Source organism: Lutjanus erythropterus, chromosome 1 (genome assembly GCF_056507025.1).
Source record: "Lutjanus erythropterus isolate fLutEry1 chromosome 1, fLutEry1.hap2, whole genome shotgun sequence".
Lineage (NCBI taxonomy): Eukaryota > Metazoa > Chordata > Actinopteri > Lutjaniformes > Lutjanidae > Lutjanus > Lutjanus erythropterus.
In genome coordinates, this window is record NC_139317.1 from 2485688 (window position 1) to 2509709 (window position 24022).

A 24022-nucleotide genomic window follows, 5' to 3' on the forward strand; every position below is an offset into this window, starting at 1 on the left:
ATCCCACTCGTTTCTCACAGAGAATATAACTGTTACTGGTAATGTAAATGACACCTGTGCTGCACAGAGGTCTAATATATGGACACATATGTCAACATTCAGACACAGAAAAGGACATATAACACATGTAATGTATGTATGACCTCGTGAAAATTTTATATAGTCCATATTGTATTAGATAATCATGTGAATACAAACCATATTACCCCTTAGATAATATCTCTAGTATGTCTGTGTCATGTTATTTGCATAGATATATTTATCAGTTATGAACTTTTACATAAATGTAGCTGAAATATAGTCATGACACTTGTTGCATAAGTTTATGTATGTAAGGCTAATCTTTTGATGGTTTTATCCATATGAATGAATGAATTACTTAATTTTTATTATGTCATGCACAAGCAGTGTGCCCGGTCCAAACAAGGTGACAAGACACCATTATTTAGAAGAGCAGACCAGAAACCAGAGTAGCAACATAAATAACAATTAATATTAAACGAAAAACCATCCTGACATTTTGTCTAAGTTTTAGAAACAAAGTTAGACTAATTATAACTTAAACCATTCAATTCTGTCATCATTACAGCACAGACTTTGAACAGACATTTCACTGAATATTGATATTCTTAACTCATCATAAAAAGGACAAAACAGAAGGAAATATGACTCATTCTTAACTTAATGCACACTAATTCACACAATTCACACCACCTGTCGTCCTACTGAGGGCTTTTCACACTGCATTCAGCCCCAAGTTAAGAGAGCAGTTAGCCCTGGGCTAAGGGAGCTGCTAGCATATAGGCGTAAAAGAGCTTTCACACTGGAACAATTCTGGCACATTATAAAGTGGGATAACCCGGTCTTTAGCCAGGACTAGCTGGCCCTACTTTAGCCCCAAGTTTGTGGGGTTATCCCCTGAAAATAGACTAAACCCAAAGCTAAAAACTGTCAGTGTGAAACAGAGTTAAAAGCTTAGAAGAAGAAGATAATCAGCCAGGTTAATGCACCTGTGTGGGTGTACAGAAGCTTTAACGCACAGCCAGAAGAAAGGCAGTGTGAATCATATAGCCCTTAATCCTGGGTTGACAGTGTGTGTGTGAAAAGGGTCTAAGTTATCCCAGGGTTAATTCTTAGTCCAGGGGTAAGTGTGAAAAACCCTCTGGATGTTTTTAAATCTGTCAACGTTCAGATTCAGAGGAAGGATTCCTGCTCTCAGCTGTGCAACTAAACACCTTTGACTTCTTGTTAAGATTGCTGTAACATCAGATTCAGGTATTCAGATTTGAATATATGTTAGTAACTTTGATTTTAACAAAATATCATCTAACCACTTTGCCTCAAATCTAACGAGTAACTTTCCTCTTATTGTGTTTATGCTGCATGATAAATATTGATATTATTGAAGGTATTGTAAATTCCTTAAAAATATCATGAATCTCTTTAACCCACAGGAAATTGCGCAATTTACTCCAAAGAAAAATCAGTTTTTTTGACACATTAAGCAAATGATTCCACAGTCTGATCATTTCCTTCATGTTCCTTCATGCCTTTATTAGTATATCATTGTGTAAACATCTGATAGTTGCACATTTACTATCACATGCTTGAGTGAACATTTTTAAGTCTAAGGATTATTGCTACAGTAAACTGAATATTGTAAATGAAGGACTCTACCGACTTTGCATGTTTTTGTCTATTTACTACAAACCATGCATGCCTGATATTCCTGCTGACCCACATCCTACAGGCAGCTGCAGGTGTTCTTTTGTTCCTGAAAAGAAGAATGAGTAGGATTTTCTTAAAAGACGGTGTCTAGACTCATGCAAAACCAATTCGACACACTAGAAGTGTGTGGTGGTGCCTGTATCTGCAGAGACGCTGCTCTCTGCCTGTGTTTTGTTTTTTGTTGTGTGACGTTCAGGTTGTTTCTGGGTGTCAGCTTTGGGCAAATTACAGCATGCAGGGTGTGAGAGTGGAACACATGAACAAACATGGAATATACTTTCTATATACTTTCTATATACAGAGACAGGACATTTGAAAGTATCAGACTGATTGTTTGTTATGTAATAGTTTTATTAACATTTATGTCAACAGTTAAATACCTGAAATTCACATAGTTTACAGATGTGTTTCGGTCTACTCATCGGCTACTGACTGGAGTCAAGATTATTATTATTTTTTTGATTTTTTTATGTTAATGAAGTATCAGGTGAGACAATATTCAATCTTTCAGTCTTGCTATCCTCGCCACTTAGCAACCATAACCACAGCACTGCTGCACTTAATCTGAAGCCTGTCATTACTGTACTGTAAAACTCAGCTAAGTGTTCAATACTCATGACGTCGCTGTGATAACTGAAGGGCTTTTCACACTTTAAATCTTTAGCCCTGAGCTAAGAATTGACCGTGGGATAACTCAGCACTTTTTCACACACATATTGTTAACCCAGGGTTAACCTCAGCCCAGTGCTTTACGATTCACACTGAACTTCTACTATCCCTGAATTGAATGTCTGTTGAAACCACTGACAGATGAAGATGGATGATGCCAAACTTGAAACCTCAAAAATAGGGAGGATTTTTAAAACTCAAAAGTTTGAGTTTTACAGACAGTGTTTCCTGCATTCAGGTGACTTTAAGAGAGTGAAAATAACAAAATGACACCGCAAAAGTACAAAGTACACTGCAAGAGCATTAATTACAATGAATTACTTCTGACTCTTGGGAAAGAATACAGAAAAAGTTGTGCCTCTAGTGTGAACTGACATGAACTCATCCATCAGTTTGGTCCTCCCTGACACTGAAAAATAAATGACGCATCAGATTTTGCAAACAAAACAAAACATGCCCCTTTCCTTTTAAACATTCCTTAAGAAAGGTCTTAGGAAGTCTGGTTTGGTGTAGCTGTGTTGTTGTCTAGTTGGAAACAGCAGACTTTTAGAGGTGTAAAGGGGTTATACTCTGCACAGTGTCAGAAACAGGTTGTTATACTGAAAAGTAAAAAAGTGTGAAAATTTGTGAGAAATCAAAATACAAGAGAATTGTGATTTAAGGGGGAAATCAGGAGAGTGCAATGATAAATCAGGAGGGTTGGCAGGTATGATGACACATCTCCACTTCCTCCCACTGTACGTAACTTAAGACAAAATATCCCAGATTCACGTGCCGCCATCTTGTTCTGCTGATGTCATTTGAAGCCAGTCTGTGGAGTAGTGATCAGGGTTGGAGCTGTGATATTGAGGTCCCGCCCACACAGCTGGTCGGCACAATGGCGAGCAGAACTCAGCTGTCAATCATGATGTGAAAACCGCTTTTTATGTCATGAATTAACTAATAAAAACTAAAAGAAAATAACATTTGAGCAATCTAAAATGACAGAAAAATAATTTCAGGTCTACTTTGATGTTTTAGTTTTATTAACCCTGAGAAGGCTGTGTTTATGACCAGTACTGCAGCCAGCCACCAGGGGGCAATGAAGATGCTTTGATTTCACTTGTGGTGAGAAGTCATGTTGTCCATTTCTATCTGCAGTCAGTGGTTGGAACACACGACTTCTGTAGGCTACTCTTACAGCCTTTTAACACAGTGCTGAGTTGATTTCCAAGAATAAGAAGGTACTCAGAACACTTTTAGCCCTCAATTATATCAACATTTATAAGAAAAATCATTATGTAATCATTGAAGTTTAATTATCCCTGCACTGTAAACACAAAGTAAGATCATTGATATTTTCAAGGCTAAACGCTGCAATAGATTTTTGGGTTTTGAGCCCAACTCTTTACTTTTCTTCATTAGATAAACTTGAAGAAACTAAAACAAAAAATATTTGAAAATTGATCACAGTGAGATGTAAACCTGATTTGTTTAGTTTTAATTAAGAATATTAAAACTTTAACATTTACGGTCACTTCAGTGAATTTACTCATTTAATACAATGTTTACTACAGTGTTTTGAGTTTCTAAAATTCAAAGCTTTAACTTTACTAAAGGGTTAGGGTTAAAAGTATTTCAACAACAGATTAGTAGTTGGTAAAACTTTCAGAACTTGAGTTTGGCTCAAAATAGTTCATTGCTTTGAAATTTTGAGGTTTATTTGTTTTGACAGTGTGCTATTTGCTATCTCAGCAAGTTGCTGCCTGTTGTTCTCATTAAAATAGCATGTTTGATTTTTACAGTTACACTCAGGACTGTCGACTTCCTGCAGCTGGAGAAACAATTTGAAAAATACTGGAAAAAGTGAGCAAATGATAAAATAGCGTGACTTGCCAAGATGTTAAGTTGAGCTGGAGCTCACCTGGAGTTCACCTCACGCTTATGAAAGTCTCTATAGACCAGCTGTCCATGCAGAGTGATATCTGAACATGAAATATGTAGCATACATTAGACAGACTGGTTTCTGGTTTGGCACAGGAACATGAGACTGTGTGTTATCACTGGATTTCTGGAGTTGCTTAGTGACACAGCTGTAATCATACCTGTTCTTCGATGTGTTGTGTCTTCTATATTTACTCCCAGAGTGCTCTTTGCAGATTGTCAACCATCTCACCTTTGGCGAAAACAGTTATTATTTGTTGGGTATCTGTTCTCTGCAGGCTTCAGCAATCTGCAGGTCTGTTCCCAGCTTTAGTACTTGACAAGTTAAGAAGTCAAGCATTAACATTTATTAAGTGAAACTGACTAAAAAGCTCCACACTTCATGGCATTAATGGATCAAGGCTGAAAAGTGCCTTTGAGTCTAATTCTGTCATGAGCAATTAAGTAGAAAGATTCAAAGCAAAAGGACTTTTTAGTACCATCAGTGGACAGGAATGGAGCTAACAGCTCGAGCAGATGTCTTCAGGCTGTTTAAATGTCAGGAGTTTAGTCAGTGTGTAAAAAGGACGATAAAACCTGAACCAATCATGGCGGGATTCTGCACCTATAGTAACGAATTTTCAGGAGCTCAGTCTGTCAGATTGTTCCCGGTGCTTGGAGGAATCCTGTTCTCTGTATCAGTGTCACAGGTAACCTTTTCCTGCAGGCTCTGGTTTAAATAACGCAGGGATCACTGGTAACACGCTGCTAACGCGACAGCGGTTGTCATTAGTCTTGTTACAGTAATTTACTGCACCTTGGTGAGTCGTATGCATAATAACAGGTATTTATCATTACAAGGAAGTGCTCTCAGATGGTTGGTTGTTAATGAGTCTGTTTAATATTCTCCTGTGATGGAGGGCTGTCTGTCTCCTCTCTGTGTGAGGTTTGGATCCCTCTGAATAGGAAAACATCTCTCAATCAACAAGCTGTGACAGAAAGAGAATCTGGGTGTTTGCCTGTCACATAAACACACACACACACATACACACACACACACACACACACAAAGACACACACATCACGCCCAACTCTTCTGTGCTGATACTTTTTCACAGAAATGTACTAGATGTCTGGTTTGAATTAAGCGTGTTTTATTCTTCTTTCACTAAACCATATCTGAACTCCTGCCTCACCCACCAGGCAACCAAATAGTAGCCTCTTTACATTGTTAGTGGGTACAATTTTAAGCTTAGCTTCTCACTTATCTTTTTTTCAAGGTTCAAGGTTATCTTTATTATTATTCCCGAGGGGACGATGTGTTGTACAGCAGCAGCAGCACCAACCACATAGCAAACCACAGATAAATACAATAATCATAATAGATAGCAGCAGGGACAAATGATTTTTTATAGCCTATTTGATCTTCATCTTGGCTCCACATGGAGCAGCTTTGCAGTGAGGTGGTTAGGATCGGCATTTCAGCATTTCAGACTGGTGTGGTGGCTGTTTCTCCTGTTTCCTGTAAATGTTTCACAATAAAAGCCTTGTCAAGAAATTAGAGAGGGCTTTTACTTTGAAAATGATGCAGGAAGTGTTTGTATTCACAGTAATGCAGTAACTTTAACTGCCAAAACAAGAGCACATCAAAGCGAGGCGCGTACTTACCTTTAAGTTAAAACTGGTTTACAGCAGATAAGTGTGTCCTTCCATCAGGTAGTGTTTATGTGCCTGTTTAAAATGTGAAACAGAGGTCATTATTCTAATATAATCTGGATCTCATTCCAGTTTGGTGTTTGTGCTAAAAAATGATCTGTTTTTTTGTAAGACAGCATTGGAATAAGTGCATGGCAGACTGATGTAGCGTTCCAGTCTAATGTTGTGTCTTGGAACCAGATCAGCGAGTGTTGGAGACGTGTCATTGTTTTGAATCTGATAATAATCTGATAATCTGATTACTTTAGTAGTTCTGAAAAGTCATGGTGTCAGAATGTGAAAGTGCAGTGCAGTGGTGAGTCCAGGGAGAACGTTGCAGTGGATCTGAAGCTCTATTGTACAGTCTTGCTATTGCTTCTGTAATTTCTTTTGTGGTGAGGGATCAGATTAGGAGACAGTCAGATATTGTTGAAAGAATTATTGTGTGCAGATGTGTGTCAGAGACAGTATGAGTAAGTTATGGTCTGATCTCGCTATAAACATACAGTTGAGCTTCTTCGTACAATTATGAATGTGATTTCGAGAGACATGAATGGAGGAATACTCAATTTGATATTTGTAGGTTTCTGTGATGGTTAGTGTTTGACTTGCAAAATGAATCAAGAGCGAAAGTTAAACCACGCCTCCTTTTTGCCTTTAGTTTGGACTTTCGCCCTTGGCAACACAGGCCAACGAGTTCATTTGCTATCTTGCAGATGTGGCAAAAATCGCAACTGCGCTGGTGTAAGAAAGCAAATGCACTTGCGCCACTGGTGCATTGGCTTTGTGCCAGGTGTAAGATAAGGCCTTGAATGTTTGTAAAACATTAACAAATGTGTACATGCATCAACTGTACAGTGTTTATTAAATTAGCATAAGTTGCTATGTCATTGTCTCCTTACTGTATCAATCCAACAAATTTATTGGCAACTTCACATCAGTGTTTCTGACACTGAGGTCAGCCTCTGAAGTAAAAGAGTGACTCTCTTAATGGCAACGTGTGCTCGATTTTATTCAAAGAGCCATTAAAACGCTGCTCATTGCAGCTTTAATGTAACTTAATGTACTATATTGAATGTATTTATTCTGCTCTAATGGCCTCCAGCACTAATTCCATGTGTTAGTTTTACAGGTGTTCACATCGCCCAAACCCATTCCTGTCACGGACATTTACACTAGAAAGAACATTGCTTTTCTCTACCTCTCTCCCTTCTTTTCTCTCTCTCTCTCTGTCTCTCTCTCTCTCTCATGCACTCATACACTCGACTCATGCAAATCAAAGCAAATTACTGTGTTCATTACTGAACTCTGCATACTCTCTTAGGTACCTAAAGACTTAGAAAGTCTCTGAGAAAGTCTTTTCATCTTTTCAATTACACCACTGAATGAAATCAGGGAAAAATGAATATAGGGATGACAAAAAATGGCCTTTTTACAATGAACAAGGCTGTGTGTGTGTGTATGTGTGTGTAGAGTGGTAAAAAAAAAAATCCAACAAAAGAACCAGTCACACTCTCCTTCTTCCTCTTTCTCTCCATCTCACACACACTTTCACACGTTTACTTTCATAGAAGCAGCCAGAGAAAGTGAAGTTGCTTAAAGCCAGAGAGTTTGTTGTGGCTCCGGAGAAGTTCTCTTGATTTGACGGTGTTGCCACCTCAGGTCCAGTTTTACGATGGTGTAAAAACATGCACCACATCCTCAGTTTCATATTTTAGCCAACTTCAGGATGGCAGGTTCAGGCCGCACAGACTGCGTGTCCTCATCTATTTTGGTTCATGCATGTGCCGCAGTTTGACGTGCAAAAGCGCTGGTCGGTGGTGAATATAGATCAGCGGGTGTGGTGATTATAAAATAATCTCTCAGCCAGTCACATAGCTCTGAAACAGCTGAGCCAATCATGGCTCAACATGATAATGATAGTTTAACAAACAGAAAGCTTTACCTCAGAAAACAGCTCCTAATCATTCAGAGGGTCCCGACATGAACACACATCACCACAAATCTGCACCCAAACACAGATAATAACCAGAGAATTTTAGCAAGAAATTTATGCCCTACATGGTCACAAAGTTTAATAATTAATGTCACACAACAGCATTTGTACTGAAATATGCTTCAAGGATAAAACCAGATATCTCCTTCATATAAAAGCAGAATAAAGTTACAATGGACCCGTCTGTTGTGTGTACAGGTCTGTATGGTTACATGACAGCAGCCTGGTGTTTTCAGGCGATTCACTCTGGTGTGCCTCTTTTCAGACACTCCTAACTGCCTTTAGGTTCTGCAAGGATTTCATGAACTGAAGGAGAAGCTTTTCATACAGCGTAAGGCCCAAATCACACAGAACGCTTCTGGCAGGTTGCAAAATACAAGGGATTGCCTTTTGTTGAAGGTTTTGTTTTTAAAAAATAAAAGAGCAACAAGGCCCTTTTTTAATTGTTGTGAGGCAACTACCAAATCAGCTGCCCTTTGTGATTTTGCTGTGAATTAAACTTAAATTTTGATTAGCTTAACTTCCTAGTTAGTAGATAGTAAGCTGCCTAAACGTTTGCATTAAAAATGGACAGATGGTGGACACGCGCTCTGGCTCTGATTGAGAAGCTGTTTTCAAATACTAAACTGGACTTAGGGAAACAGAGACATGGACAGCTTGTCCACGGAGATGTTGGCACTTAGCTAACGTTAGTTTAAAACAAATCATGAACGGTACGTTGACAATTATTAACACAGTTTAAATAAATGAATGGAAACAACTCACCCAAAATATCAAGTAGTGCACTAATTTGGCTCCAGGCTTCTGTAATCTGATCAAATCCTGGTACCTACAGTTGCTAAATTCATACAGCTCTGGGTATCCAGCAACAGCCACCACTACTTTGTCCTGTTATTTCCAAGTGTCTGTAAGTGTTGTCCACAGAAGGCTTAGCTAACATTCTGATTGGAGATTGAGGAAAAAAGGACGTCAACAAAGTGAAGTGTATTTATGTTTGTCCTGCTCAAACTAATTTAATTAATGAGAATTGGAAATGAAATGTTAAAATCTTTTTCATTTGATGAGACACAAGTGTTCTAGTTCTGCATGGTCAAATCCAACCATCCGTAACATTATCTCTTTTTTTGTGTGTGTCAGATAACAACAATCATTTTATGTCCTCTTATGTTCTTTTCATTGCTGCTGCAGACCCACACTGTAGCCACTGGTTTACCTCCATTAATTAAAGATGCACCCAGAAAGTCATTTTGTCCTGGAAGAGCGCCGGCACACATTAGAAACCTGATAGATGTCACAGCGTCCTGCTGCAGATTCAGGTTAATGAGGCTGATCTGTCGAAGTTGCTGGAATGGTGCAATCTCCTGAAAACTGTCAGTCAGTCAGAAATATGAATGTCATCAGCCCCAAAAAATCAGCCTGAGATTGCATCAGACCTTTCAGCTCATGGGTAGCTTTTCCCTGAAATCTATAATGATGTTACAACTCGGTGACCACTCAAAAATATTCTGTTTTCATTTTGTCATGTTTTGTTTTCCCCCATTTAAAAAGACTTTTTATTCACATTTTTAGCTCAAGTTGCACAGATGTAACTTACACCAATCAGGCATAACATTATGACCACCTGCATAATATTGTGTTGGTCCCCCTTTTGCTGCCAAAACAGTCCTGACCCGTCGAGGCATGGACCCCTGAAGGTGTGCTGTGGTATCTGACACAAAGATGTTAGCAGCAGATCCTTAAAGTCCTGTAAGTTGCGAGGTGGGGCCTCCATGGATCGGACTTGTTTATCCAGCACATCCTACAAATGCTTGGATTGAGATCTGGGGAATTTGGAGGCCGAATCAACACCTCAAACTCGTTGTCATGCTCCTCAAACCGTTTGTGAACCATTTTTGCTCTGTAGCATGGAGCATTATCCTGCTGAAAGAGGCCACAGCCATCAGGGAATACAGTTTCCATGAAAGGGTGTACATGGTCTGTAAGAATGCTTAGGTAGTTGATACGTGTCAAAGTAACATCCACATGGATGGCAGGACCCAAGGTTTCCCATAGTGCATCCTGGTGCCATGTGTTCCCCAGGTAAGCGACGCACACACAGCCGGCCATCCACATGATGTAAAAGAAAACATGATTCATCAGACCAGACCACCTTCTTCCATTGCTCTGTGGTCCAGTTCTGACGCTCACGTGCTCATTGTTGGAGCTTTCGGTGGTGCACAGGGGTCAGCATGGACACCCTGACTGGTCTGCAGCTCCATACACAACAAACTGTGATGCACTGTGTAGTCTGACACCTTTCTATCAGAACCAGCATTAACTTCTTCAACAGTTTGAGCAACAGTAGCTCATATCGGACCAGCCTTCACTCCCCATGTGCATCAGTGAGCTTCAGCCTCCCATCACCGTGTCGCCGGTTCACCACTGTTCCTTCCTTGGACCACTTTTAATAGATACTGACCACTGCAGACCGGGAACACCACACAAGAGCTGCAGTTGTGGAGATGCTCTGATCCAGTCGTCTGCCATCACAATTTAACCCTTGTCAAACTCACTCAAATCCTTACACTTTCTCATTTTTCCTTCTTCTAACACGTCAACTTTGAGGACAAAATGTTCACTTGCTGCCTGATATATTCCACCCACTAACAGGTGCCATGATGAAGAGATAATCAGTGTTATTCACGTCACCTGTCAGTGGTCATAATGTTATGCCTGATCGGTGTATGTGCCAAGTTATCAAAAAGTCACACCTAATTAAAAAATATATAAAAATAAAAATTAACTCAAATACTATTAAGCTTTGGCCGTTGCATGAATGACCGCCGTTTATGGTTTTCCATGCAGTAGCATGTCTTCAGGCTGGGTCTTTAGTGTTGTTGTTGAAAATGAATTGGCTATGAATGAATTAGCATGCTAATCAGCTGATTATTATCACTTTGTGTGACAAGAAGAAATTATTTTTGTCTTTGATTGGCTTTTTTTTGCCGCTGGTGAAACGCAGCATTAGGATTTATGATCACATATGGAAGTTCAGCCCGTGTACGTGTCTCTGTCTGTGTGTGTGTGTGTGTGTGTGTGTGTGTGTGTGTGTGTGTATAAAGAATTTGTCTCATTAATGTAAATTTCCCCTGACAATGCACCGCTTCATAATTACAGTTTTCAAATGTGTGTGCTGTGAGTGTGTTTGGATTGGTGGTGTGTAATGATTATGTTGTGGACTTACGTGATTTTGGGGTAATATGTATGTTGATGTCAAGTCTTAATTTGATCTTGTGATGAAAAGATTCAATATGTGTCGGCTAGTTTAGGTGCAAAATAAGTCAAGTCATATCTGCAAGCCCAGTGAGCTGTGATGCCTGTCAAACATAAAAGCAGCTGTAAGAAAGGACAAAAGTGAAAAGAACAGGAGGCTTTTTTATAAACAGTCACAGGCCACAGATGACCCCCTTCGTGCAGAAATGTAGCAGTTCAGTTGGCTTCAGCATCGACGTTGCCCTCAGTGGTGTAACAGCGATGCAGCAGACACCGTTAGGATAGAGAGCTGGATAAAACAAAAGGTAGACCTCTACTTTCCAGTGCAATAGCTGAATAGTGCAGGCATGGTACAAAATGACCTCACACTAATTGCAACAGAAATTCTTTCAACTCTCCTTGTCTCATAAGTCACCCAGTCTTCAGAATTTGGACAGAACTGAATTTTGAGGGGGTTTGATTTTTGCTTGTCAAAATGAACCAACCTCCCAGTGATTAAATTTTTTATTAAAGGTAGACATCAACTCTGTCAGATGGAAAATCTGATGTCTTACAGACACGACAACATGTTGCATTTATCATTTTACTGCCACAGTCACAGTGAGCAGCCCATAATTTTTTCAAGTTGCTCAGAGTTTTTCAGCCTCTCAAATATGGAGTGAGATTTTCCACTTTTCTCATTTTATTTTCTCGTTTTATTATCATATCAAACTGAATATCTTTGGGTGTCTGACGAAATGAGACATTTAAAGACATCAATTTGAATTGGGAGAACTGGGATGGACTTTTTCTTTCTTTTTTTTTTTTTACTTTTTTGACATTTAAAGTTGCAACTTTTTAAAATAACGTGTGACTGTTCTTAACAAAAGCAAAAAACTGGGCTCATTAGCCTGCTAATAAGATGATGATAAACAATGCAATATCCATAAAGTTGTTCAATTAAATTATTATATCAGGAGATAAAAAAGTGGTAACAGGGTTAAAAAAAAAAAAAAAAAAAACATCTCAGAAACACGTAGAACATTTTCATGGAGCAAACTTTTATGAGTATGAAACGTTTATCAGTTTTTCTGTTGTAATTTGCATGAGGTTCATCTCTTTTTTCTTCACAACTCTACTAAAATGGCATTTTTGGTTGGATCATGGTAGGACAGGGTTTCTTCAACTTATCACACCACCTCAGAAAATATTGAGCTCTCCAAATACTGCTAAGTGTTTCAGCGCCGTTTGGTGCAAGCGGGTTTAGTGAAGACCTCACTGGCTCTTCTTAAAGTAGCCGCTGGCTCTCATGCTCAGTTTATTGTCGTCCACTTCATTTTCAACACGGCGGCTCAAAATGTTCTCCTCTTGAGCTGCACTCCCCAGTCTGTAGCTACGATTGCAGTTTTTCTGAAGCAGCCATTTTACTTCTCTTTATTTGACCTCTGCTTATTGTCTCACCTTCACAGTTTAGCTTGTAACCAGCAGATGGATGACGTATTCACACGCTACGTTCATGACTACACAGCAGGCTGAAACTGAAACATTTCACTAATCTGATATTTTATAGATTTTCATTAGAAATGTTGTAGTATTTTAAGGCTTTCAGTAAAAATGACAGTGTGAGTGTAAACTATCAGCAACATGTGCAACAGCTGTTGGTTGCCATAGACACTAAAGTGTTTTCATCTTTATATGAGCTCATAGAAAATGATAATCAAGTTCATTTAAGGATCAATCATTCATCATTGCAGTAAATTGCTAATCTATTTGTTTACATTCTATTTCAGCACATCTGAATACTTAATGTGTTTCTGCAGCTCACTGTAAGAACATATACACACAGAGACACACATGTTGGCACGTACACACTCCATATGACACTCTTTAGTAACTAGTTTGCATTTATAATTGACCACATGCTGATTGGAAAAACATGGAAGGAAATTACACCAATTACAGTATGAAGTCCTCAGCAGGAGGCCAAAATGAAAATGTGCAAAAAGCTCCAATAAACCAGAGCTGATGTGAAAACTGGCAATTTTCTAAATGTCTTATTATAACAAGTCACACACTCAGTTTTTATCTTACTCACTTATTTATTTATTTATTTTTATCCGTTTTGAGACATTTCTTTGTCACACTCGAGGAAAACGCAGTGAAATCTGTCTTTATTGTCAGGAGAAACAGCACAGTAAATCCCACAACAGAAAGCAATCTGTGGAAAGAAAAGCTGATAGAAATGAAACCGTTATCTGTTGTCATCAGAAAACATTTTCATCAGCAGCGTCCAGGTATCTGGGACGATGCCGTGACACGGGGGCAAGCCGCTCTGCTAATGGACATATATACAGCGGGATGAGTGTCACCGGTTGGGCGCAGGGACACACACTCACTCATTTCAACTGGCCCTGCAGCTGAAATGTCTCATCTGTCCTCTGTTGGCTTTTCTGATTGAAGAGTGTCTCCTTCATCAAACCAAACACTTCAGTGTTCTCTCACTGAACAGTAAAGAATGGATCGGCTCTTCTCGTTCAGTCCTGATGAAAAGAAGTGATCACGTCGGTGGTGTTGCAGAGACTGTCAATAATCCAAATGTGTCCAAACAGCAGAGGTCAAGTGTCAAACCAGACATCTGTTATTGAAAGAAACTAGAAGGAAACTCAGAGCGCAGACTCAGGCCTGCAGTCCACATTCTTTTATTATCTGCATATCTGCAAGAGCAAACTTCCCGGTTAATATTATTCCTCATCAGTAAAGTTTGAACATTTTTCCTCAATATCTCTGATGGAGCTTATTTATGACAATTCAGGACAGTGATTTGCACGATATGTGTGTATGTATGTTTTTAATAATCACACCTCAGTTTTGCAGCAGACATACAAATATGTACCCTGTTCCTGCTGAGTGGCTGAAGCTGAGAGGGGGTGGGCTTTGCTGGATGAATGATCTTTGGGAAAACTAAGTTGTTGGAAGTGGTGTTGGTGGGCCACTAGGGGGCAGCCTTCCCTTCTTCGTAAACAATGAGCAAGCTGCGCCTGCAAACACGAGCAGTTTTGATCACGTCCTCAGTCCAGTCAGTACGTTTACTAGTTTGCAGCCATAGACGCTGCCAATTGCTCTGAAATGGTCTTGATCCTGTCATGAATCTGTACAACTTAAGTCTACCAGTGGGATGTGGATTCTGATGTATCATATACGCAACAAACAGACGTTTTGGTTATTTTGGTGCCAGTAAAACCTTTAATTCAACATTTGCAGCTTGATAACTGGTCTGGATGACTGGGGGAGACTGCTACTTCTGTTGCCAACATGCATGCATAGCTTTTTGATGACATCGTTGCAGTTTGCACGTAATGAGTGAGCTGCACTTGCAGTTTGGCAATGGAAGTATGGCGAACCACAACAGCTTGTGAATGGGTGCTGCAAACACGAGCAGTTTTAATCGCATCCTTAGTCCAGTCAACATGTTTAATAGCTTGGAGCCATAGACACCACCGATTGCTCTGAAATGGTTGTGACCCTGTTGTAATCTGGTAGAACTTGAGTCAGTGGAATATTAATTCTGATAACAGTGCATGCAACAACTGATATTTTGGTGATTTTGGTGACGGTAAACCGTCTAATTCAATGTTTGTAGCTTGGATGACTGAGAGAGACTGCGACTTCTGCTGCCGAAATGCGCACACAGCCTTTTGATGATGTCGGCTGTAAAATGGTCTATTAATCCCAGTGCCTCAGTGCAGTGATGGGGACGATGTGCTTTAGGAGATGCTGTCCTTCAGATGAGACGTTAAACTGAGGTCCTGACTCACTGTGGTCATCAAAGATCCCATGGCACTTATAGCAAAGAGTCAAGGGCTCCCAGGTGTCCTGGCAAAATTCCCAACCTTGCTGTCTCCATCTGGCTGACTAATCATCCCCCAGTGTAACTGATTCAGTGTTTCCCTCCCTCTCCACATTAAGCTGATGGATAGACAGCATGAAAAGCCTGTATTTATAGTTAAAGTTATGTCAAATTAAAAATGTTTCACCGGTGCAGGGCCGCAACAAACAGTTACTGCAATTATCAATTAATCAGACCGTTATGTTCTTATTCAATCAATTTATTGTTTGTTGCTATTTACTTTACTTCATATTCTTATTTTTCAGACCAACAGTCCAAAACCATTTTACTATGACACAAAACAGAGAAAAGCAGTAAATCTTCACATTGGAAAAGCAGGAACAAGTTAATGTTTTGGATTTCTTCCTGAAAAATGATGCAGCTGATCCTGAAAATCTGACCACTCATACAGTTCTGATCTTGCATCTCTTGCTCTCTCTGTTCTTCTTTGTCTTGGTTCAAACCTAAACAATTATTTTTTAGTTTTCATAAAATACACTTCCTCTTTTTCTTTGGCTCACAGAATCTAGGGCAGCAATATCACAGGTCGGGGTTGCGTGTTTGGATGTCCGATGGCTGTTGTTGTAGTCTGAGTGGCTGGCTCTTGTTGTTCCTGATCCAACAGGGAGGGGGAGGTGTGAGTGGAAGTGAGCAGTTATTTGCACTTGAATCACTAAGTCACACCCACCTCAGTGCAATCAAATCCCTGAGCGGTTTGATCAAAATTCTCTCCAAACGAGGCATCACTCAGAGTGGGAGTGGGATGACCTACTGCTTCCTGAAGTATTTTTCTTTTACTGATACTCTGAATGTTCATCAGCTTCGACACAGCAGAAAACAAGAGTCTGTTGTATTATTTCATATTGATGAAAGTTGATGTTGTAGCCAGCTTCAATCGTTTCATCTCAAACTGTCAACTGTCAGAACAAATTCAGAACAGTTTGTCACTGGGAACAAATATTCAAACAAGCAGAAAGTAAAATGGTGAATGTTTAATCACATTTATAAATAGAATATTTAGCTTTAGCTCCCCGTCTCACAGAAACTTAATTTGAAGCTTAAAGTAATTGGATGCTTGTTAGTGTAATGATCCCTGGTAGTCGTAGTTGACTTCTCACCTTCAGTCCACTAGTCTTGCACAGCCAGCCCGCTCATTTCTTTAAACCAATCACAAACATCTTGGGCGACCCAAGATGGCCATGGTGCTGCTGCAAGATAGTGTCGAAGGGAGACTTTTTTAAATGGAACATTTGCACGACAGGATGAGAGCGCTGGTATTAAAATAACTACATCACTGCAAAAGAAAAAAGAAACAGCTGTTTACACTCGTACCATTAGTGTCCCAGGTGCTAATTTGCTGTTTTCAGTGTGTAGGCTGCAGCTGGAGGTTTTTGTTTCACAGGGTCCAAGTTGTGAAACTGCTCCAACTCACTGTCTCTGCAGTATATGAACAGGATTTTTAGGGTGTTTCCACAACTGCATGTTTTAGTGTGGTTAAATAAGGCTCTGGTTTGTTTTCCCCCTTGTTGTAATTTGTTTTGGGCAGGTGTGACCACTAAATCAACCACACCGAGACCCTTGAAAAGAGTCTGGTCCCAATTGAACTGTGGTTCATACGTGGTGGAAACACAATCCGACCTCGATCCAGCCCAGCTACCAGGTGTTTGAGCTTCCTTGGTTTAACATGCTGACAGTTAGCATGTATGTACATGTTCACTATTCTCTCTGTCTTTCTGCTCAGTCGTCGGAAGGCAGCACAAAGTGTGAAGCATTCTAATTTCTATAAGATGTTTCCTCAAAGTGCGTTTGGCATTCTGCTGCTAAAGTTTTGTTGGTATATCGCCCAGATAATTACCATGGTTATGAGCAAATGTCAGCTCAGTCACTGCATATTAATATTTCCACAGAAATATGCCGTTCTTGTTTCCGCCCCAGACACATCTGACCAATAAGCAGAGTGAGCATTCTTGTTTGTAGTGATGCATTTTAGGTCGCTTGGATTTTTCTCTGTGTGGAAAAAAAAGGAAAAGAAAACGTTTCACAAACTCATCAAATAAATCAATCTATAGGTGTGATAAAGCCTACAGAATCATAGACACATTGTGCAGTTATTTTCCATTTCAATCCGAAGTGTATCACATTTCAGTCACCATAAATGTCTGACCCTGACTACACTGACTTATATCTGTGCAGTTTGTCACTAGAGTTGTTTTTTCACTTTCCTTTATTGAAGTGACAGATGTCTGTTTACTCCCCTAAAATCTGAGATTGAGATTTAAACATAACATAAAAACATAAAAAAATTAAGAGTTAACTTGTTAGAAATGTTGCAGACTCAATGTAAGGCAAATAATAGAGTAACGCCAGCTTAACATTAAAGTTCTCTTTTGTCAGATAACTTTGTTTTGTCCACAGACATTCACAGTCAAACTTTAATCAGGCCTGAAAAGTTGAGCTTGAAAAGGCCAAAGCCCGACAAATTTCTGTCCAAACCCGACCCAAACCCAGTCCTCATTAGTATATTTCAGCCCAAACCCAATTACCACCTGACATTTTTCTTAACAAGCTTCCCTCTATGTACCAAACAGTAAGAGTCAGCAGAGACTACTACAACTGATAATAATAATATTAATGATAATAATAATAATAATAATACAGTCCAAACCCGATGTAAGCCCAAAAAGTATGTGAGACCCGACCCAACCCCATCGGGTCCCTTTGGGTTCGGCCACAGATCTCAAGCTCTAATTCACAAACACATCACCTCAGTGAAAATCCTCCACTGCTTTGAGGATTACCTATGATCCTTTGCTATTACTCCTCAGTACAAGTACTTGCTACATGTTGTTCCATGTAGTGGGATTTAACTGCTCATTTAACCTTTTAACTGTGTGACACAGGCAGAGAAACCTGAAACCTGCAGTGCAGAGCAGACTTTAGCATGATCAACCACTGCCAGCTAGCTAACAAACATAAACGTATATATGATGCTAACCACACTGACCGCTCTGATATGTCTGCTAGTTGCCAGTTTTGGTGATAACAGAATAGTCTGGGTCTAACCGAGCGAGATGTACAGCTGAATTTCCGATGTTTCCTCTAATGCTAACACTCGCCATCTTGGTGCTCTTTCAAAGATCAACCTAACACAAGCAGCGGTGGCAGGCGGGGCTCGAAGCCAGATTCAGAATTTCTAGACCTAATGTGCTCCCAGCCCCATGCCAGAGTTTTGAAAAACTTTTTTTTGTGTGTGTGTGGGAGTAACATGTTAAACAAAATACTAATTATAGCAGAGTATTTTTACATACTTTAAAACATGTCTGGAGGGGAACTTCAAGATGTTCTAACTGACATTTCTGTCTTAAAGGTCAAACATCTGCAGGCACATGTTCAATTAGTGAATTCCTGCTCACTAACCTCGAATAAAGTGGATTTTAAGATATAAATAATTAGATATTCAGGTTATTTTAAATGTCTTAATTCTCTCCAGGTCACTCATGAGAGCACTGCCACAAACGGTGACTGATGAGAAGTTACGTGTTTAATTTTCCGATCCATAAATCATGCTGACGCCTCGGCTTAATGAAGTCACTTGGCCCGCTGCCTTTAGGGGAGAAGGGCCGTAGGTCAGGTTGTGCGGTTGCTTGCAGGTGCAGTTTTCAGCCTCCTGAAGTTATTTTACTCACACGGAGTGTAACGTTAATGAAGTGAAACCTTTTGTGAAGATTTGCAGTCACATGAATTCCTGTGGGAGTTTCCTGCAGGCTGCACAGAGCGCAGAATGGATGAGGATAAACTAACAAACTAACAAGCTCCATCTTTAGGGGCTCTCTAAAGCCATAAAAGGTCTTATGGGAGTGTAGGAATTCTTAAATTTTAATGCCTGCTTTCTCTACACTCTTAGAAATAAGGGTTCCAAAAGGGTTCTTCCTTCCAGAAAGCTTATTGGCAACTATTTTTATATAATTAAGCATTTATTTTGAGCAAAAATGACAAATATTTTGTAGTTCCAGCTTCTCTAAAGTGTGTATTTGGCATATGTGCGCTCTTAGAAATAAAGGTTTCGAAAAGTTCTTCCTGAAGGGCAGATGTTCTACCCAGAGCCATTTGCTTCTGAAGAACCCTATTGAAAGGGTTTGTCAAGGGTTCTTTGTAAGACTAAGAGTTCCATTAAGAACCCATTTTATCCACCTTTTCCTTTTTCAGGAGAAAGTGTTCTTTCAGGATTGATGGAATCAAATTTTTTGTACCATTATTTTGAAAGATTCTTGGTAGAACCCCCAAATGGGTTCCAGATAAAACCCTTGGAATATAAAATAGTTCTCCATAGAATAAAAAGGTTCCCCATAGAAACATTGACTGTGTTCTTGATAAAACTTTTGGAATATAAAAAGGATCTCTATAGAACCCACTGAGTGTTCTAGATAAAACCTCCTCAGGGCCCTTTTCCACCAAATAAGCTTTGGTTCTTGAACTGGTTCTGTTCAAGATCCTTGAAACTTTGATGCTATTTAGTGGACCAGCCAGCATTTCCCCCAGTTTTAAGTGGAACCATTCTAATGAAGGATGGCATCACCAGAGAACGTTGCAGAATGAGGAACAACCTGTAGAACATGACACACCTATTTCGGTTCCCAAAGAGAACCTGCCATTTTTTGGTTCCAGTTCCAGAGTTATTTTTGGTGGAAATGCTGAGAACAGTTCAAAATTGAGTGCTTGAACTGTAACAAGGATGGTTCCATGTTGGTTGTTATAGATAGAATCCATAGAATATGAAAAGGTTCTTGGTAGAACCTCCTTGGCAGGTTCTAGATAAACCTCTTGGAATATAAAAAGGATCTTGGTAAAAAAAAACAAAAAAAAACCTGGATCGGTTCCAGATTAAACCCTTTTCATATGAAAAGGTTCACCAGAGAACCCTGATTGTGTTCTAGGTAAAACCTTTGGAATACAAAAAGATTCTCGGTGTGTTCTGCATAAAATCCATGGAATAGCAAATGTTTCTCCGTAGAACCCCCTGAATGTGTTCTAGATAAAACTCTAAAGTTCTTGATAGAATCCCCTTGGTGGGTTCTGGACAGAATCCTTGGTATACCAAAAGGTTCTCCATAGAAACCCTGATCTCCTGGGTGAGTTATTGTCAGCACCCTTAGAAGGTGGAAAGGTTCCTGATAGAGGGGAGGAACCATTACGCCATAGAAGGGTTCCCTGTAGAACCTCTCACAGGGAGTTCTGAGTGGAACGTTTCATAGATGGTTCTATGTATAACCCTTAAAGCTGGGTTCTAGGAAGGTTCCTTTATAAAAGATTTGAACAGCAACTAAGAAATGTTCTCTTATGAAGACAAGCCGTAGAACCCTTATTGGTTCTAGTAAGCACCTTTATTAGTAAGAGTGTAATGACCAGTCTGTGTGTCTCTGACCTTTTTGTCCCTCCCTGTCTGTCCCAGCTGAATCCGCCGGGCCTGCTGAGTATGCCCCGGAGCCCCACCTCCAGTGAGGATGAGATGGCCCAGAGCTTTTCCGACTACTCAGACGACTGTGCCTCCGACAGCTCCCGCGAAGAGACCATTTACGAAACCATAAGGGCCACGGCCGAGCCATCACAGAGCCGCATGGACGACATTCACACCAACTCGATGGTCGTCCGCGTCCTCATCCCCGACCTGCAGCAGACGGTGAATATCTGAAGGATGAGCGCTGAAATGTGGAGAAATTAACATGCGTGTGAGAGTGCATTTGCGTGGGAGTCGATAAGGAATATGAAGCAGATTTGTTTTTCAGTATTGACATCTGAGTATTGATTATCCATCCTTCTTGTTGAGATCCACTGGAGAATTAATGATGGTGTGTCTGACACCTCATTTACTGTGCAAGAGCTGTTTTTGGAAGCTGGTCCAGAGTAAACTCAAGTACATCACATATTGTTTATGTAGAGCTGGAGAGGCACTCACACTGCAGGGTCCTCTGTGTTCTTTCAGCTGTGGGTTAGAATCACTCAGCATGCATTAAACAAACAGTTATATTTTAAAAAATGTCCATAAAGTGAAGGCGAGTGTGAACTCTCAGGAGTGATATGTAGAAAAACTGAGCACAGCAATCCAAATAGTGAGTTGGAGCCATAGACTGTAGGTTATAATCCCGTTTAATATACAATCTGTGGTTGAAAAGAATTATTTCCCTGTGAAGCTCTGCAGGCTGCAGGAGCTCTGCAGGAGCGCAGGACCACACTATATCGCAAACTGACAATAACATGTGAGAATGAGGCTGCCTAAAAATGCCTGACTTCATGGCGGCTTTCCTCAAAAACTGTGATGCTCTTTAACAAAAAAGTCTCTTCGGAGCTTTTCACACTACACTTAGCCCCAGGCTAAGAGAGCTGTTAGCTCTAGGCTAAAAGAGCTTTCACACAAGCCTGGAACACAACATTCTACAACGTTCAAATCAGTTGTTGTACCAACCAACATTTAACCCAGGGCTAGTAGAAAAGCAGTGTGAATGATATGGTCCTGACCTTAGCATAGCCCCAGGTGTGTGAAAAGGGCCTAAGCCACCCCAGGGTTAAGTCTTAGCCCTAGGGTTAAGGATAGCCCTGGGCTAAGAATGTGCAGTGTGAGAAGCTCTTTCATGTAACAGTCCTTTCCATAATGTCATCAAACACTCAGAATAACAACCTGAGACTGTCAGAGTCAAAAACAAGCAGTTTTAGTGGATTCACTTTGACAGGTGCAGCTGCTCAGGAGGATTCCACTGCAGCCTGTCTTGCAGCTGCAGCGGTCTTGCTTAGTACTGGACTTTTTAAAAACTTTTTGGGAGTTTTAGAAGTTGCTGTTCCCATTAGTCACTTATGCACAAAAACATGAAAAAGTAGGTTTCAGGTTTGACAATACAGAAGTTTTAATCTTAAAGATGAGCCTGCTCATAAGTTGGCCCAACATTTTTCCTGGTATTATAACTTGTCTTTTATGTTGTAATAGGTCCTCAACCCTTCTATACATGTATAGATAAAGTGGCAAAATGTACCTTTTAAGTAAATGAATGCTTTTAGTGTGCATATAAGCTGCCTGCTTCTCAAACTGTCTGATGTGCTTTTGCAGAAATCTTCCACTCGTTTCCATTTTAATGTAAAATGTTTGACTGTAATGAGCTGGACTCACGTGGTGTCTTTCCTGCTAATAACACGCCGCGGTGTGTGAACATTGAGTGGGCGACATGCAGGGGGTTGATATATACTGTAGACTTGTGCGTGGGTGAAAGTGTGTGCTTACAGGGGTGTTTGCATCATTGTGATTCCGTATTCAGAGGAACGTGTGATTGTAAATTGTTGTGGGGTAGACATGAGATTTTGTAGATCTTGTAAATGATTGAGGACGGGGACAGAGAGTTGTGTGGGCGCAGCACGGTTCAATACTGAACAATATAAGTCTGTATTGATCAGTTATATATGTCAAGATCAGCTCCGGCCTTCAGAGCACTAAAGCTGCCTGTGTAGAGTTGATGTTTTAGTGCAGTTTATAACAGATGAGAGGATGATAACATGTGGAGGCCCAGAGGAAAAAAGTCAATGATTGATGTAACACGTTATAATTGTCCCCCCGTTTCCCATTAACATGTAAATGCATGGCAGGCAGATGAACAGCAGAAAGCTAACAATGCATAATGAATGTTAATCATAGGCCCAGACCTCATACCTACATAAACAGTGTGACAGAAAAACAACAATGATACCAGGATATCATATTTCTGTACACTGTAGATTCTCAAACTGTGGTATGTGTACCACCGGTGGTACGCAAGCTCCCTCTAGTGGAGAAAAGAAAAGTCCGAAATATTTTTTAGAAATGAAATAAATTAATTTAAAAGCACATGCTATCAAAATAGTACAAACATTTGAATTAAAATGCAGAAAATATGAGGTGATTGAAATGTAATTTAAGCTAATGGCAAAACTCTACCATGTGCACCGTCTTACAGGGAGGCTCCATCTTCAACAGTTCAGACAGAATCACACAACCACTCCTTCTGTTCTTACCTGTCAAAATAAAAGCCCCAGACTGTGTCACTGCTGCTTGATCAGTGTGGTGCTGATGTGATTGGTTGCTTTCAAACACAGTTTTGTTGCAGGTTTCGGGGAAATTACAGTACATTACTGATCACGTATCACATAAGTGTTAAAATGATGGTACATATACGATAATTATCGTTCATCTGGCACCACTGTTGTTAATCAGTGATCAGTATTGTTCTGTAGAAAAAATCTAAGAAATAAGGAGTTGATGAGTGTCCTTTAAGTTTGCCTCCATAAAATTGGACAAACCCTGACATATACTAATGTATATCTGACATCTGTCTTTTTTCTGCAGTTAAGACACTTTATTTTTCTGTTTTTGTGATTTGTCTTTATGTAAATAACTAAATCTGTAGTGAAACAGAGCTGATTCTCTGTTTTGATAGCTGTTTTTTGCTTAATATGTGACCTTTTACTACAAGTGGAGAGAAGTAGAAAACAGGTCAGTTTTAGCTCCACTTCGTACAGTACTTTACACTGTTTACAAGGTTCACTAATAGAATTTAGGTCAGCTCAATTTATGTGAATTATTCACGTTAAAATACCCTAAGCTGCTGGCAGTCTTTCAAGTTACCAGACCTAAACCAAAGTTCATTCAAGTTGGTGTTTTATGGTAGGATCACTTGTTTTCACAGTAAAATAACACTTTTTTTTTTTTTTTAACCATGAAATATCTCTGACTAACCTGTGATGAATTGATTGCCATGATGTACGCGTAGTGACTGGCTGGATCCCTCAGTTTATCATTTTCATCCTCACTGCAGATGGCCTTAAGACACAGATCTCTTCTTTTACTGTCCTGTCCAAGACAGGGATTTGACTTATGCCTGCTCTCAGTAATAGATTTA

General features: G+C 39.8%; 1 protein-coding gene across 1 annotated transcript in view; it reads left to right on the plus strand.

Annotated features, from left to right (window-relative positions):
- LOC146332465 (SH3 and multiple ankyrin repeat domains protein 2-like) overlaps window positions 1-24022 on the plus strand; it is a 318816-nt gene that overhangs the window by 70311 nt on the left and 224483 nt on the right. Inside the window, exon 3 of the mRNA XM_084717344.1 lies at window positions 20557-20784. Coding sequence (XP_084573470.1) covers window positions 20557-20784 — 228 coding nt within the window. The remainder of the gene's footprint in view (window positions 1-20556; window positions 20785-24022) is intronic.